This window comes from Heloderma suspectum, chromosome 4 (genome assembly GCF_057233095.1).
Source record: "Heloderma suspectum isolate Gila_16-S chromosome 4, 16-S_ref, whole genome shotgun sequence".
Taxonomy (NCBI): Eukaryota; Metazoa; Chordata; class Lepidosauria; order Squamata; family Helodermatidae; genus Heloderma; species Heloderma suspectum.
The window spans coordinates 227952291-227967823 of NC_139461.1; the positions used below are offsets into that span (position 1 = coordinate 227952291).

Consider the following 15533-nt stretch of genomic DNA (forward strand, 5'->3'; position numbering starts at 1 on the left):
TTTTCTTTTTGTAGATTCTCCAAACTGTGTTCCTAGGGTTGGCACAGGTACCAGGTTGTCTGTATATGCATTAAATACATTTCATCATAGATAGAAAAATAGGTAATTTATGTGACTATATAGTTGTGAGTTATAAAGGTTAGGGTCTGTTTTCCAGGACTGTTAAAAATCAGGAACTTCAACTGCAGTGGAAAATCAGCATTTATGAGCTGAAATTCCATTTTACACAATGAACTACTTTAACTGTGCAAATATACCTATGGATGACATTATGGCCCGGTTCTCATGTCACAGTGACAATCATGAACAGCAGCAGCTAAAGAAATGACAGACCTTCCATTTGTGGTTTGGTTAGCACTACATGTGGACCATGAACTGGCTTGTCTCTCTTTGAAAAGCCAGAGTTCGTGGTTTACATGTAATTTATTTATTTATTGCATTTATATCCCACCTTCTTTCCTCTTGCAAGGAACCCAAGGTGGCTTACATGATCCTCCTCCTCTACATTTTATCCTCACAACAACAATCCTGTAAGGTTGGTTGGGCTGAGAGTCTGTGACTGCCCCAAAGTCACCCAATGAGCTTCCGTGGCCGAGTGGGACTAGAACCCAGATCTCCCGGCTCCCAGTCCAATGCTCTCACCACTCTCACCACTAACCAAACCACTGAGGTAAGGTCCATGGTTTGTTTAGCCACTTCTGACTTGCTCATTCATGATAACCCAGAGTTTTAAAAAAATCTGAGTTATTGTGATGCATGGATCAGGCCACTAATTTCATACCCTTGGTAAAGGAATGCTTCATTGCTTGTTGATGAAGTGCAATGTAATGAACTGCGTAAACACATAGCATAAATTCACATAATCCATTTTAAAACCTTAATATTTGATAGTGGAACAACTCTTGACTATTATTTAATTTAGACGCTATGAAATAGTAATCTCCTCAATCTTGCACCAATTTCTTCAGAAGACAGTGCATGTAGTGTGCCAAAACAACTTCGTTAATACCTGCCTCTGTGTATGGTCAAGACTACTTGGGCATACATAGCTATCCTGCAACAGAACTGCCCCCTTCTCCTTCTCCTTCTCATAGAACAAATCTTACATAATTTGGACCTAAAACTAAAGGCTGATATGACCACAAACAATGATAGGATTGGCTATCTGTTTTATATTTTCTTTAGATATAATCTTACTACCATTCTGACCAAACGTATGTTGAACAGATGACTACATGTTTTATCAGTGCCCTTTATTCTTTGGTTTCTTAAAGCTGATAGGGGAAAAAATTATCTGCCAGTATAAGAAAAGAGTTTATGCTAGATTTAAGAATAATTTATCATTCCTAACTGTATTTGCCAACTTCAAGAAGCAATTAGCTTCTCAGAATTAAGGGATAGTTGCCTATATTTCTCTATAAACTTGTTGGCATATTCTGACCTTTAGGTTTGAAAAAAACAAAACTTTAGAGCCTCTTCTAAGTTTGGCGAAGGAAAGTATGCACTAAGGAAATGTTAAAATGCTGACAAATATCTGATATTTAACTGCTGAACCATGGCATTATTTTCTCAAATACTCTCTTAAATGGAATTTGCTAAAAACCAAACCAAACCCTGAGGTATATTTTAATTTCTCCCATCTCAAGCCAACAGTTCAGGTAGGATTCAAAAACTAGGATTTTGATAGCTAACCCAGGTGCTTTAAGAAAACTGTTCCCCAGAATTAAATAGAGGTGTCACTTCCAAGTAATACTTAAAAAAACAACCAGATAATGCCCTTTTAGTAATCCTGTTACCTTACTTCCCCTCACAGAGGAAGATCTAATGAGACAAAGCTCTTATTATCTTAATACTTTAAGGGACCCTCGCTGATCGGCTACCCACGACCACTCACTATTTTGGCTGTGGACTTTCCTAGGGTTTTTAAAAAACAATTTCACCACTATTTTGTCCAAAATAATTGTTTTATTTTCTGAAGGCTTGATTGATCCGTTTGTAGTACGCTTTAGAGACAGCTATTTTTTGGCCTCAAAACATCTCATCTCAATTTTTACTGTAAACAAATCCAGACAGACAGCAATTGCAGGGATTCTTGGTGTTGTAAGTTATAAAGAGCTGAATTAACACATGTAAGATTTCCTATATATTGCATGCATTTTTTACATGGAAGTATTAATGTTCATAATAACCTTGAACGTTTTGATTTGCTAGTGGTCATTTCCCCCTAGAGTATTTTGGGGGGTCATTACTATTCCATTGTCATCGTCATCATCATCATTTAACAGAATCCCCAGGAGATCTACTTTTAGACAAGAGATGGTTCTCTTTATGCTATATGTAACAGCTACAAATTCAAATTGCAGCCAGAAAAGACAAAATTTAAGTACCAGAATTTGGAATGTGAATGGCATTTCTGTCCACAAATGGTGGTTGTTAAATGTTTTTAGACATTTCCTTGTTTACATACACTAAAGTGTGCACCTGCCTTGTTTTCAAGTATTTGGCCCCAACTCCGCGCTTTAAACTGTACATATTTTGGAAGGTTCATTCACATGGAATCTTATATTTAACAGTTTCATGGGGTTGTTTCTTTGGGACGAAAGGAGTTTCTCAAGAGCCTTTTTTTCTGTGCTCCCAGTGAAAAGAGGAGAGCAAAGCCATCCGCTTACCACAAAGCAGTCCCACCACAAAGGAAAGATTAAGGGTTTAGGGAGAGGTCAATGTGGGTTTTTCTCTAACTAAACACTTTCCTAAAGTTTCCTTGTGGAAAAAATAATGAAGTCATCTAAGAGTTTTTAAAGAATTTTTATTTCTTTTTCACCGTCTGCATTCGCTTGTCTTCTCAGCATGGATGTTTAATCTTTCTAGGCTTTGTGAATTGGCCCAAATGAATAAGTGGTGAGCTGTCTCTCTAGGAGCTAGCGGCTTATTCTAAGGCCCTAATCACTGAGTAAACACATCTTTGCCCTCCCTCTCTTACAACTGCTATATAATAGTGGAGATTCTAGCACAGTAACCTGGATATTGCAGGGATCCATGCTTTGAAATGCAGAATGGCTGATCCTCCAAAACAGACAGTGCCTGATCTTCTCCTGCCTCTTTCTTCTTTTTTAAATTAAATATCACCACAGAGATGCTGTTTTATTGCCTGATATTGTGCATTAGTGCCCTGGATTTTCAAGTTTAGTTTCAGTCAACATTGTTGGCTGCACTTATATGGAACTGTGCATGTTAGGCTTATTGGTGGCCTTTCCCGGCGCATGTGTACTTGGTTTTGAATCACTTCTTAAATTAAAGCAGACAAACATTAATGTAAATGTCTAATCCCTTTTCCAAAGTCAACTCTTCAACTGTTCTATACTTTTAATAGATTTTTAGGACTTTTCCAAACCTGGCTTTCTTATACTGATTTAAAAGAAATGAATTGTTACAAAATCATTCTTTATGCATTCAACACATTTCTTTTTAACTGGCAATTTTTAGTTAGTTAAACACATTGGCTGTGATTTGGGGCTTGGGCGCACCTAGTGCCATTTTTTTACTCTCAGCAACAACCCCATGCCACATCACAAACTGTTTTAGAAACTTTTCTCTGTTTCCAAAGTAGTTTTGCCATGGATGCTGATCCAGAAATGTAACTCTATCCAGAAACATAACTCTAAAGCCCACTTGAATGTGCCAAGCTAATTGCATCCTGTCCTTCCCTGCAGGTTTGAATGTATCATGAAAATATAGTATTTTCATGGGAAACATCTTGCTCATTATTACACTTGTCCATTTTTTGTTTTAAAAGAGAGGCATTTTAACAGACTTGTATTTAACAACTTGCCTGGTAGCCATAGGTCACAAGGATTTCCATGCAGGTGAGTACATGGAAATTTGCATAGATGAGTGGGCAGGTTCACTGAGGAAGGACAGATAATTCTCTCTCTCCTTCACCAACCCGCTTGGTTTCTTTGCTGGCTACAGAAGAAAGGGCTTCCTCCTTCACAGCCAGCATGGAAATGTACTGAGCTGGTCAAAAGGGGTGGCGCAACCCTCTCCACCACCAGTCCACTTGGTAGAAGGCACTTTTTTTTAGTAACCTTTGTTTCCATGCTAGCCATGGAAATGCAAGCTACTAGCCCCTTAGGCTAATAAAAAAAATACTTGCAAGCTAGCAACTTTTGTTGACTTAATTACAAGGCTGTATATTTATTTCAACCAATTATTTCTGCTGCTGGTTGTCTACGGAAGTTGAGATACTGGGAGTCAAATTGCACTTTGTCATTTTGGGGTGCACTGGCATGTCTGCACTTCTACAATTCCTACCTCCATTTATAAAACCCTATAAAACTAATATCCCTATAACCCTGGAATACTTTTGATGAAGGGCAATTGCAAATATTTAAAATAAATATATTTATCAAAGCATTTAATTAATGAGATTGTACTTTATTTTCCAACATTACCTTTATACTTATTTTCCATGCAGTGGTTAGTATCAGAATTTTTTTTAGGACTAGTGCAGTTTTATTTTCAGCAGTGGGACAAGATGTCCTGCTCCCTGAGGCAAGAGGACATGGACCCATCACATGCACCCATCATGCCCGCCGCCGCCCCGCCCCCATGAGAGATCAGGTGGGCGGCCTCTCCAGAGAGGTTCCCAGGCCCAAATGACTCACTTGGAAGGGACTTTCCTCAATGTGCGGCATTGTGAGGTGGTCCTGGAGACTGCCTGTATCACCTGGGAGAGTCCTCAAAGCGAGAGTTCGGGCAGGCAGCCTCTCTCGAGAGCACCGCCCCCAGCTCTTGTTTTGAGCCATTTCCCAAAGAGAGCGGTATTTCTCCAGAGAGCCTGCCTGCCTGATCTCTTGCTTTGGGAGCATTTGCTGCAGCGGGAAAATGGGGCCAGTATGGTGGCGGCAGTGCCCACAGGGTCTCTTCTGGTGGGGGGAGGGCATGATCCACCACCCCTCCTGATCTTCCATCTTAGCAGGGGATTCACCCTATTTCATGGGAGGGCTGGCCCTGTTTGTTTTTATATCAGAAATTGTATTTTTAAATGTATTTCCGATTCCAGCAGATTTGGTGGTTTTGTATCTTCTCTTGTAAACAAAGCCAGAACATAGTGCAATGTGGTAACTTTATTAAGTTTTCTGTAAACTAAATTATTCCTTTCTTTTAAAAGGAAAATTGTAACAAAAGGTACAGTGTTATGAAAAAAAAACTTTGAATATAGTGCACAAACACATTTTATCCAAGTGGCCTGGGAAATAGGTAGATGATCAGAGATTAGGATGAACAGGAATGCTGTTTCCATAGAACTACAACTAAGAGATGCATATGGCTTGGCAAATATGACAAATATATGATTACAGGGGTTATACGATATGAAGTTTGTAGTATATATAGTTACCCCAGATCCAGAGACAGTTAGGGGGAACTACACAGTATAGGAAACATGGGACTGCCACTGAAAAGAGCATCCCCTTATTGAATTATTTCCCTCCTCTCCGCTCCCTAATGTGTAATAAAATCTTCTGTCCTGATGTCATTGCATTAAAGACTGTCATTGATAATGGTAACTTTTTGCTTCAGATATATTGTAAATTGTATTTTGGTATTCATAAGAAAATATAGCCATAGATGTTCTTCTTTTTATGTAATATCTACAAAACTATTACTTATGTAGAATAACTTAAGCATTCTTAAATAAAGATTTTTGGTCATGGGTTCTTGGCTGCAAGTTCAAGTTCTCTCTATAACACCATTAAACAGAAGAATTGTTTCTATGGTAGCACCATCTATATAGTCTAAGTTGAGATACTTGGAAGTATGTTCCACTGAAATCAAGAGGATGCTCACACCAGGGTTAGGGTGTGAGACGTAAATTGCATTTGCATTTGAAATAGTTTTGTGTGTGCAGCACTTATTTCAGATATTATACTAATAGTTTGTTTCCTCTTCTTCAGAGAAAGCTTCTTGCTGTCTACCTCCACCACGATGAAAGTGTGCTAACCAATGTGTTCTGTTCGCAAATGCTTTGTGCCGAATCTATTGTTTCGTATCTTAGTCAGAACTTTATAACCTGGGCATGGGATATGACAAAAGAAGCAAATAGAGCAAGGTAAGTGGTTTCAAGCTGGGTATTAAACTGCTTTAAGATTCAAAGCTTAGCATATGTTTGTATGTTCTATAGTCTAGTGTCTATTTAAATAGTACACTTTTTGATTTGTTATGTATTGATCAGTAACTTCATTATACAAGCTAACATTCTCAGGATACAGCCACTGCCCATCCATGACCCTTCTGTTTTTCCATCTGTCTCCTAGACCGTTGTCTTTCTCCTCTCTTCTGGGACTAGCAGGTGGGAAAGGGCAGTGGATGAGGGGGCTGTTGAAAGAAATGGGTGCATCCTGGCTGCATCCCGTCTTGGTGTCTTGGAGCATTTTTAAAGTATAGTCACCATCTCTACATTTGGAGGCCATCCTCACAGGAGCACCTCGGGACTTCATGGAGACCATGGCTTCCTGGGAGCTGCACCATATTCTAACTGGGCCCACCCATGTAGCCGGTCATGCACTAGAACTTGTGTTTGTTTCTGGAGAAGCGGGGAGTGATCTGGAAGTCGGGGGTATATCCACTACCCCCTTGTCATGGTCAGATCACTATCTGGTGACGTTAGACTTCTCAGTTCCACAACCCCTCCGCAGGGGTGGAGGACCCATTAAAATGGTCCGCCCCAGGCGTCTTATGGATCCGAATGGATTCCTGAACGTGCTTGGGGATTCTCTGGAGCACGCCAACAGCCACTCGGTCGAGACCCTGGTGGGTGGCTGGAATGCCGCAATCACTGGGGCATTAGATCGGGTGGCTCTGAAACGCCCTCTCCCCCTGAACAGGGCTCGGACTGCACCATGGTTCAATCCACAGTTATGAGCTCTGAAACAGGAGGTGAGACGGCTAGAGCGCCGGTGGCGGAAGTCTCACTCCAAAGACTATCAGACACGGGCTAGAGCTGTATCTTCAGCCTATCACGTGACGGTGAAGGCAGCAAAAAAGGAATATTATGCTGCCTCTATCGTGTCTGCAATGTGCTGTCCCAGGAAGCTGTTCCAAGTGGTCCGGAGCCTGGTTGGTCCTGTGGCTCCGAAACCACTGGAGCATTCTAAGGCCTCTTGTGAGGCCTTGGCAAGGCATTTTGCAGATAAAATTGATCAGATTAGGTGTGTTACTCTGCACACTGTGGATACAGTTAGTGCGCAAGAGGCGGCCTGTGGCAAACCGGTTTTGTGGGATCGGTTCCAGCTTCTTCCTTCTGGTGAAGTGGACAAGGTGCTTTCATCTGTAAGGCCGACCACCTGCTTACTTGATCCTTGCCCATCTTGGCTCATTATGGGCTGCAGAGAGAGACTGGGTGAGGGGATCTGGGCGGTGGTGAATCCATGAGGAGGGAGTGATGCCATCAGCCCTCAAGGAGGCAGTGATAAGACCGCTCTTAAAGAAGCCCTCCTTGGATCCCCAAGTTCTGAACAACTTTCGCCCAGTCTCAAATCTGCCATTTTGGGGCAAGGTGATTAAGCGGGTGGTGGCGATGCAGTTGAAGGCACACTTGGAAGAAACTGATTATCTAGACCCATTTCAGTCGGGCTTCAGGCTTGGGCATGGGACAGAAACTGCCTTAGTTGCCTTGGTGGATGATATGAGGAGGGCTCTGGATAGGGGTGAATGCTCCTTCCTTGTTCTCCTCGACCTCTCAGCGGCTTTTGATACTGTTGACCACGGTATCCTCCTGGACCTCCTGGAGGGGTTGGGCATTGGAGACACCATATTAGGGTGGTTCCGGTCCTTCCTTTCTGGCAGGAACCAGAGGGTAGCACTGGGAGAGGAGGTTTCAGACCCGTGGCCACTCACTTGTGGGGTGCCACAGGGTTCCATCCTCTCCCCGATGCTATTTAACATCTATGTGAAGCCACTGGGGGCTATCATCAGGAGGTTTGGGGTGCAGTGTCATCAGTATGTGGATGACACGCAGCTCTACCTCTCGTTCAAATCTTCACCAAGGTTGGCCGTAGAATCCCTGTCCAAATGTCTGGAGACGGTGAGTGGCTGGATGGGGAGGAATAGGCTAAAGCTGAACCCTGACAAGACTGAGGTACTTTTGGTGGGAGACAAGAGGAGGCTGGGGGATGTTGACCTGGTGTTGAATGGGGTACGGTTACCCTTGAAAGACCAGGTCCGCAGCCTGGGGGTGATTTTGGACTTCCAGCTGTCCATGGAGGCCAGGTGTCAGCTGTGAGCAGGATAGCGCTGTATCAACTCTATCTGATACAGCGCCCCTTCCTTCCCGACCATCTGCTCCCATCGGTAGTACATGCCCTGGTCTCCTCTCATTTAGACAACTGTAATGCACTCTATGAGGGGTTACCCTTGAAGACAGTTCGGAAGCTGCAGCTGGTACAGAACACGGCGGCTCGCCTGATTAAAGGCAGCCACCGGCAAGATCACATCACTCCAGTGCTGAAGGAGTTTCACTGGTTACCAGTTGTTTTCCGGGCCAAATTCAAGGTGTTGATTTTGACCTTTAAAACCCTATACGGTTCTGGCCCCGCCTATCTTAAAGAGCGCTTCCAGCAACACCAGACAGGCCGCTTAACAAGATCAGCCTCGGATGGCCTTCTCTCTGTCCCATCAGCCAGGACAGCTAGACTGGTGGGGACGAGGGAGAGGGCCTTTTCTGTGGTGGCCCCCACTTTGTGGAACTCCCTCCCTAAGGAACTCCACCATGCCCCCTCTTTAATGAGCTTCTGCCGTGCATTAAAAACATGGTTGTTCAGGCAGGCATTTGGGGTGGGTTAGGGTATTTTAGAAAATGTTTTTATTGTAGAATTTTATTGTTTTAAACTGTTTTATTATATGGTGTACATCGCCCAGAGTGGCTGGGTGACCAGCCAGATTGGCGATTAATAAATTTAATAAATAAAATAAATAAAACTGGTAAACCTGTTATCTACTAGTGGGACTTGCAACAAAATGTTTCAGTGTGGAGTGCAGCTGTTCTTGATGCTACCCTGCCTGTCAGCCAGCCATGCCCTCTTCTGGGATACTCCATTCCATTCCCCTTCCCCCGTGGTTTTCGATGTTGCACCCCACCAACAGTCAGTCAGCATTCTGTGCCCACTGAGCATGCTTAATGGGCACAGAATGAGCTGCTGGGTTTGGGGGGTTTTCCTTAAAAGGTTTGTACTTTGCAAACCTTGGAATTCCCCCAAGCTTGCTGATGCCTCAGTCTTGTGCATGGATGGTGCTGTTTTGGCTACATAAACATCCAAACATGGAAAATGAGTTCAAGGATGGTAAAAGACTGGGAGTAGAATGAGCCACTTGAGGAAATGGGTGCAGGGGTTCCTCAGGACTGGGGAGTAGAGGCTTAGCCATGAAAGAAATTGCTAGGGGCATCTATAAGATTCATTCAAGTCACTACTTATTCCTATCTCCTTAAGAAATACATAGATGCTATTATGTGGATTTGCAAGTATAATATAGGAACAAGGCCTTAGCTCTAAAACCATCCTTTCCCCATCTGTTTCTTTGTAATTAATGACTGATAATACACCACATGAAGTTTAGCTTCAAGAGGTTCTGTGCTGAGCTCCTGTAGGCCCATCTTGCGATATGAAAAACATGCAGAATTGCTATATTGGGTTTAACCTGATCTATTTGGCTTCCAGCAAAGAAGTAAAGCTGTGTAACTTTTTCATTATAAGTACAGGAGGAAGTTTTAATATTCCCATAAGATAATATAATTGTTAGGCCTTATATTGCACATAATTCTCTGGTGGCAATTCTTTCTTACTAAAAGTCTTTATATAACTGGTAGAATATGTATAATATGTCATTCATCATAATACTTTAAAAATATTTTCTGGTCCCGCTTTCCAGTGTGATTTTATATTTGAAAGAGCCTATGAGCATCTATTTTTATGATGGAGTCTTAAAATTGTAATAGATGGAGTGCTTTTTAAAGTTTAGTTCCACGTTCATGATAACAACATGGAGTGATTATGAAATCATGTGGTTTTGCCTTCCTTTTAGGCTATAGGTCACTTGCATGTGCATTTTCTCCTGCCGCCTCGTTGTAACATAAACATGTCAAATTAAATTCTTATATAATAATCCACAAATTACTTTAATATATATAACATAATTTTAGTGTAGATTAGCCCTATCGTGTCTTTATTTGTTTTATTTGTTGTAATTACCATTGAAAGAGAGATAAAAAAGTACTTTCAAAACCAGATATGAATGAAGCATCTATACTTTTTAATAGGGCAGAATATGCAGACAAGAGATTGGGCTAAATCTTATACTACTGCCATTCACTATGAGTAAGGAGTCTCCCCCTTTCCTTTTATCCTACAACTTGATGTCGAAGGAAACACTATTTCTAAACCATCTGCAGTGGCTAAGTTCAGTCGACTACCTGCTGTTACATTGTTCTAGTCTCTGTTTAATTCTCTAGTTTCTTTTATTTTACAATGACAAAAAATTGTGGTGTAGTTTCTTTTGAAAACTGTGTTTGAGGGAGTTTTTTTATGACTGACAATCAACAGGCATGTCATTGCTTTGTTGTGTTTAACTAAAGAAGTCTATTAAGTAGCACAACTTTGATACAAGAGTTATAAGAGTTTGCAGGTTATAGAGACACCTGTGGTGACCAAAGCGACAGAAGCTGCTTATTAGAAAGAGTCTGTACAGCTGTGTCCTATTAACTCCTTATGACACTTTTAGAAACACTAAATAAAAGGCTTGTTTAAGGCTTTATAGCTATTCTCAGTGAATCTAGAACCTGATTGTATATAATAAGATGCTTAAGCCTACACTTCTTGGATTTGCTATCAGTTTATGACAAAGAAACTATCATGTAGCAGTAAGGTTTTGAAATGGCTATGTATAAACAAACTACAATTAATTCTTAATTTATGCATAACAATACAGATTACTGTTCAATTGTGGTGCTCTTATGTGGCATAGGACATGGGGAGGAATTGCTGGCTAGAGACCATGGTGCTTTCTCATGAAAAACATGAAGGGTACTTTAATATAAATCTGATGCCTAAGGGTAATCTTAAATTAATATCTTCCTAACACAATATATTAAATACACAAAGTCTCAGTTATGATACTGACTTATGTGTGTCTACAAATATATGTTAACTTCTTGACGGTTAATATGGACTTATCACTTCAGTGGTATCAAATCATTTTAAAATTAGATGTTTTATTGAGGATTAAAGCAGTTGGATTGGATCCTAAGATAAATGAATAGAAGGAAATTTACAGAACAAAAGTTTCTTGTCCTCTCCTCCCTCCAGCAGCCCTCCATGCCCCATCACACATTGTTCAGGTGTGGGGGAAGCTAACCCTCTGTTGAGGTTATGGAAAACTTTCCTTCCATGAGCTTCTGTTTGCTTTTCTTAGGATCTAGGCCATTATGTGTATCCACCCACTGTTGAAAACCAATGCAGAAGTGACTTGCTGCAAGTTATGAGGCCACATTTTAGCTAGCTTCTGGAGTAGTAAACTAAGTTAGAAAACAATAGTTTAATCAAAGAATGTTTCATATTTTAGTCCACATGTTGACATATTTTTTGACCTTCAATTGAAGGAACCACAGGGGCTGGGCCAGCCAACAGCTTGGCTTCATTCCATGAAATGGCACATGCTTTCCAAGATACGTTTATATGGGGAAAGAAGCACATAATTATCCCCTGCCCTTTTGACTCCTTCATCCAAAAGTTATATTTGCAAGAATATAAGAATAAACCTCCGCACTTAGAGTGGAATCATTGAAATGAATGGAACTTGTTGGCCATGATGAACTTAAGTCCCATTCAGTTCAATGGGTTTACTCTAAGTAGAACTAACACTGGATACAACTCTGTGTGAGCAGAACTGGATCATGACAGAAACTAAATGCTCTCAGATGTGCAAGAGGTCAGAGAAATGAGCAAGGAATTACTACTCTTCCAGGCTCACATACTGCCAAAGACTGCTAGGAGACAGAGAATGAACACAATAAAGACTGTAAAGTACTTTCCTGATATATAAAACAAACAACATAAATAAAACAGTTATTTGTATTTGAATGGTGAAATATATGGCCTGACAAAATTAATGTTGATCACTGATGCATTCTTTTGCTAGAAAATTCATATACTTTCACCTTGGATGCTTGAATATAGTCTTTTTTTAAAATTCAGTGATTGTTAAATGCATTGTAGAAATTTGTACAATTGTGGGACATGTTCATCACATCCAGACTTCTGACTTGTGGTACAGAACCAGGGATACTTTCCCAGAGTCCAAAAAAGAGGCATTTGAGTCCAATGTTTAAATGTGTAAAACCTCTAAATGGGAATTGACTGATGGCTGTTGATATGTTTCAAAGTATGTTTAGCCCTTGCATAGATTCTCACCCAAGTGACTTGAGCCCCCTCCCAACATCCATTTAAAAAAACTGTTTAGTGGGATGGCTTCATATTTTATTGCACTTGTAATTTATTTCTGTAATTATTTCTATGCATATATAAAATATTTTATCATACACAAGGATAGATGAATGTGCATAGTACTACCATAAAGGCACAGACACTGACACAACAATTTTTTTAATCAATTTAATCCTAGCAGTCTCCAGAAAACAACTGGATGCTGAACTGCTTCTGGTGTGCATAGGCCCTCTGACTGAGTGAACATTATATCCAGTTTGACCAGTGAAGAGGGGGACCACGCTGCTGCATCCTGTGTTGGGGCTACACTGCTATTGGTGTTTCCCCATTCTGCAGTCTTAAATCAGAGTTGCTGCTATCTGTGTGAGGGGTGGGGTCAGACCCAACTTGACAGTGACCCTTCCTCTCGTTGTGGTGGAGGTGGATGAAAAGGTTTGAAGGAGGCAATGTGGGGTAGGGCTGCTGGAGAAATCCACAGTGGATTCAGATGAATTCAGCTTTCTATGACTCCGAACTGTGGATTCCTCAGTGGAGCAACTTTTTCTGAATCATGCAGATTCTGCAGACTTGCGGACTGGTTTATTACTTTTGTGGGGGATTTGTTCATCTGCAAATGCACATTTATGCTGATGTGCACTTGCACTAATGCACATTAGCAAAGTGTACATTAGCAAACAAATGAAATTCTCATACAAAAAATTGATTCTGTCAATAAGCAGACGATGGAATGAAACATGTCTCACAATCTGCAAAACACAATGGATTGGATTTGACAAAATCCATACCTCCCTAATGTGGGGGTCAGAAAGTCCACATGGTGGACTTTCTTACTCTTTCCCTACTATATCTGATGGACATATTATTACTAATAGGAAATAAAGCTTATTTTAATTATTTATGTGTTGCTTTTCCTGCACCCAAAGTGACTCACATAAAACATAATAAACCAACAAAAACACAAACCTAAATCATAAACAGCTACTGAAAAATCTTATCAGCTTATGTGCATTTGCACTTATAATACATCAGCAGGTTGAGATCAAACCCATCCATCAGGCATCTGAGACTGCTAATTGTGTTTAGCTTTTGAACCCTATGCTGTAGGGTACAATATACCAAGCCTTCTCTTGACAGGTGCTTTTTAGTCTTAATGTTCAAATGATTCCCCACCAGCACCACCAACACTTAGTCTCAGCATACGAAATAAATAATTGTCAAAAGTATTAATGTATTTCCATGACCAAATTATTATCCAGATTCACAGACTGCTTATCATTTTTAGAAGTCTTCTGATGTACAGTTGGGTGAAGACCAATTTATTCCACAGCAGCTATAGTGCTCGTGTACAGTCTGTATGAATTGGACTCAATAACCGATGGTGCACACACAAATGATGATAGATACTTCGTTTAGTCAGGCATGTGTCACTTCTGAATGTTGATAAGGTAGCTGAGAAAGTGGAAGAAAACCATTAGATACATCTTCTCAAGTATTTTTGTAATTGAGGGCGCAATCCTGTGGCCGCTAGTCAGCAGCTAGATGGCCATAGGATTGGTTGGTTCCCAGAACTGACCTGCGCTCCAAGGTCAGTTCTCGGAGGACCGACCTCCATCCCATCCCGCACCACCTCGTAGGCAACACGTATTGGCTCCATGCTCAGAAGAGCAGCGGGAGCAGGGAAACAGGGCATTCCTGGGGCGGGCCAGGGCGGGAAGGTCGGAAGTGCCAGTACGACACTTCCTATGTGTCATCCAGCCTCCCCATCCTGCGCTCTGAGGTCCTGTGGCTAGACAGCCAAAATCGGCTGTCTAGCTGCAAACGTGGGGTGGCAGGAGCACAGAGGAGATACACTCCTCACCACTCCTCCTGCCCTGCAGTAGAGAGGCAGTCATGCCTGGGTTTGGAGGCGACCGTCAATCCCCATAGGATTGTTCTCTCCCTTTAAAGACACTGCAATGCAATAGTCAGTTTAATATGCAATAGTCAGTTTAAGCATCACTCACCCATCTTCATTTCTGGTTACTTCTCTGGTTGCTTCTCATGGAATGAAAGCATTCAATAGAGGTGGCTTACAAAATAATCGCAAATAATTGCAAAATAATCTGTTGCTTTCTAACTAGTAGTTCATTCTTGGACTTCAGTTAGAAGTTTGTCAAAAATTACTTTTATTTTGTCAATAATAATTTTTAATATATGGTCTAATTTACTTTCAAAAGACACAATAGAAGACACTTAAAGCTGCCCAGGTCAGGGGTCTAATTAATGTTTTTAAAAATAAAGATTCACAAACACCAGGCAAGTTTGTCATTTTGTCTATGGTTTGTTTTGTAGAAGAGGCAGAGAAGAGAAGGTGAGGAGGGAACCCTCCTGTTTCTTGATTACATCCCACCCGCTCATTTTCTCCTTTTCTCCTTTGCTTTTGATTTTAGTGGCGGTCTTAACAGAATGTCAAGATCAATTTGCAGCATGGTTAAACTCAAGGTTTGCATTCTGCCAGCAGCAATTGTCCCTACAAACAATGCTGTGTGTTCTTGTAACTTCAGAAGCTTTTAAAAGGATCATGGCAAGGGCAGCATCTAATGACTTTATTAGTATAGGGTTTCAAAACAGGCTCAGTAATTGTTCACATCTTTTTGTCATCTAGTCATAATTACTGCATAACATTGTTCAGGGTTGCACTTGTGAATGGTTTCCTAATAGCAATGAAATGGGAAAAAGGGAAGGGATGAAAAGTGATTGTCTCTTCACACAGCCTGTATTCAGATAATGCATGAACTGTTTGTAATGCTTAATATGTCCACTAAACAAGGAAAATCCATATCTACACATATATACACTTTGAGATGATAGCTTGCTACATGTTTTGAAGTATGTATTAAAAGAACATAATGACCTCCAAACCTAGGGCAGCAAAGTTATGATTGATAAGATGAAGATTTTTTTGTGTTGTATTAGAACATAAAGGCACAGCATTTTCCCTCCATTGCTCAGGGATTTTTGTTTAAATTATTCCAGGTAATATTATGTGCTAGTCATATT

The 15533-nt window shown here is 40.9% G+C and overlaps 1 protein-coding gene across 2 annotated transcripts in view; it reads left to right on the forward strand.

Moving 5' to 3' along the window:
• Positions 1-15533, forward strand: part of FAF1 (Fas associated factor 1) — a 250018-nt gene that overhangs the window by 162015 nt on the left and 72470 nt on the right. For both annotated transcript variants that reach the window (XM_084852547.1, XM_084852548.1), the window contains one exon: positions 5955-6109. In XM_084852547.1, coding sequence (XP_084708673.1) covers positions 5955-6109 — 155 coding nt within the window. The remainder of the gene's footprint in view (positions 1-5954; positions 6110-15533) is intronic.